Below are 3041 nucleotides of genomic sequence, written 5' to 3'. Positions count from 1 at the left end.
AATATGCCTACTGAAGTCCTCATGTTCTGTTTCATGAGAAAGGTAAGGGGACACGACAGTTTAATAAAAAGTTATATACAAATATAATACAAGTGTTTTTGCTGTTTTTTTCAGTTTTGCATTTTTAAATGTCACACAAAAAATTAAAAACATTCATAAAATGAAAAAAGTTTTCGTATTATAGGTTAAAAAAAACATAAATAAATGGTAGATTGATTCATATTTCTTACATTTTCCTTTTTCTTTTTATGTTTCTAAACTTGTATGATGAAAAATGTACAAAACTGTTGTGGCTTTTCCTGTTGGTGATAATACGTTATAAAAGTTATTTTGTAAACCTGGGTCCTCCGTACAGAGGAGAGTCCTGTAGCAGGAAGGAGATTCCTGTGTGACAGGTAGAAGAATCTCACCAGCTATCTGACGTTACCTTCTTACCTGTATGGAAAGGAAACTGAAAGTGATAAGAAGTTCCCTGAGCAGTTATAAACTCTCTCCTGTCACTTGAGTTCTGAACAAAAGAGAACTCCACCACATCATGAAAATGAAGACATTTTTCTTCTGCAGACTGAGATATAAAGGAAGAAACATGGAAACAACACTTCAGATCAACCGGAGATCAGCACTGTGGAGTGACAGTGTAACAGAACAAATATCTGGAACCAAAAAGACATTACCAGATCCAACCCAGCAGAACATAAATGGATATCAGGCTGGTGGTGTTGAACATTTTACTGGTTGCAGTAAGTGGGCGCTTGCACAGGAGACTCTGCCCAATATCCAGCTATTTATCTGTGACGTCTTCTGACATAACACTAAAAGAGCTGCAACATGAACATGAAAAGAACATGTCCACCAATGCAATGAGATGTTACAGAAGAATGCTGAGACACAAACCCTCTGTATGTGACCTTACACAGAAGGATCGCCTTATCCTGACCTTGGAGCGGGTGTCACTAACTGTTGAGGTTCTAACAAACATGTCTATGTCTGCTCAGCATGAAACTGTGAAACAGGCACTTATGGTTTTCCTCAAACTGAAAGATGATCTGATGGTCTGTAGAGGATCTCCAGAATACAGTGAGCCCACCTCACCTGAGCTCAAGCTGTGGCTGCATCACCTCCAACATTTTCAGGAAGCTGCATCTCCGGATTGTGTGCAGGAGGCTGTAATCCTAAGTCTTATCCCTCTGAGAGTGGAAGATGTGACATGTTGGGCTCTCAACCAATAACCTCAATATCAAAGAAACTTCTGGCTTGTGAAATGTAAGAACAGATAAGTCCCTGATGCTTTATCTCAACACATTGGAACCAGGAAGACCATCAGGATGAAGGATAAGCAGTAAAGGATCCACTTTTTTACTATAGACATATTCTTCTACACCGTACTACTGAAGGACATACAGTACTACCTTAAAGTATCTACTCATCTTTCATCTACTATAGTCTGTTTAGGCCTGCTGTACAACATAGGATATTCATCCATAAAGTACATTGCAAGTACAGGATTTATCCACCTATCCTATGAGGGATTTCATTACCACAAACTTATATATCATAAATGGACCTAATTGTTTATCCCAGCAGATGAGATTCCACATCAACCCACAAACAACTCACCTACTCTCTACACAGCAGAAATACTGCAAGTATAGGAAAAGGAAGGTTCTTGTCATATCTGTTTATATCTATTTTTTAACCTTTAAGTATTTGATGTTATTTATTTAATAGTATTTATATTCTATAAGTTATTCAAATATTGATTTTATGAGTTTTTTAGCTCCTTGGAGGATGCAATGTATCTGTAATTTGTTTAGCTTAAACAACAATGTTTTATTTAATTTTATTTAATTTCAGTGATAAATGTTTTTACACACATTTGCAATTTATAAATAGAAAGTATGATACAGACTGCTTATAGAAATTTAATAGTTGTGAAAGGGGATATTGTTGACATATCTCTTTATTTCTATTTTTAACGTTATTTATTTAATATATTTTTTATAAGTTATTAAAATATTTATTTCATGAGTTTCTAGCTACCTGGACGATGCAATGTATCTGTTATTTATCTGAAATGTATTATGTTAAACAAAAATGTTTTACATTTATTTCAGTGATAAATGTATATACACACATGTGCAATGAACAAATAAAAGAGCAAAATACAGACAACTGTGTTTTAATTTTTTTCAGAAGTTTGTGTTTTTGTGTAACCTTCTGTACACTATTTGTGCAAGCTTTGTCTCTTGAGAAAAGAAAAGAATAGGACTTCTATTTAGATGATGTAGGACACAGTTCACCATGTAACAGAACAAACCAGTGAATGCCAAGATAGTCGCAAGAAGGATGCTCTGTACTTTGGAAATAAATTCAAGTCACAAAACAGCAGCAATTTTAAGGTTTTCACAATGCAAGTTTACTTCTTAATAGGGAGTACAGGATAAAAACCATACAGACACCAACACAATAATGTGTGTAAGACAATTGTACACCGTACTACTGAGTCATAGCACATTATGGATAGATCCGCATATCTTTAAATAGTCACCCAGCAAGGTAGGTAAGAAGAAGATGATGGCAATATCAAAACCAGATTACCAACAGGATCCTGAAATCACATATTTAAAAGCATCAACATACACAAAAACTGCTTCCCAGACTCAGTACACAGACAACATTGCATATGTACAAAGGGAAAACATTCAACATTGCTTGCTACCAGTTGTTATCCACAAAATACTATTAAAGCTGTGTCAGTGGGGTTGAGAGAATTGTTTTGGATGTTTTGGAAGTCCTTTAGTTTGAAGTTGTCATGGAATGACTAAGACAGAGAAATATCTACAGTATACTCTGAATGAGGCTAAGGAAATGTACAGTGGGAAAAACAGGAAGGTTTTGTTGGGAGACCGGAACAGCTAATGATTGTCCGGCAAACCTATACGTGGGACCATCTTTTCCACTTTATTTATTTATTTCAGGTGCGTATATAGCGCCATCAATTTACACAGCGCTTTTACATATATATTGTACATTCACATCAG

At 35.4% G+C, this 3041-nt stretch overlaps 1 protein-coding gene across 1 annotated transcript; it reads left to right on the top strand.

Moving 5' to 3' along the window:
• Positions 1-698: 698 nt before the first annotated feature.
• On the top strand, positions 699-1229 carry LOC149461381 (interferon lambda-3-like). Its single transcript, XM_089678393.1, has one exon. It carries the CDS (start codon positions 699-701, stop codon positions 1227-1229), a length of 531 nt encoding a protein of 176 aa, XP_089534519.1.
• Positions 1230-3041: the final 1812 nt, after the last annotated feature.

Source organism: Staurois parvus, unplaced genomic scaffold, assembly GCF_062004578.1.
Source record: "Staurois parvus isolate SC_StPar_1 unplaced genomic scaffold, SC_StPar_1.0 ptg000204l, whole genome shotgun sequence".
Taxonomy (NCBI): Eukaryota; Metazoa; Chordata; class Amphibia; order Anura; family Ranidae; genus Staurois; species Staurois parvus.
The sequence above is the reverse complement of the archived record's forward strand: the minus strand, read 5'-3'. Positions and strand labels throughout refer to the sequence as shown.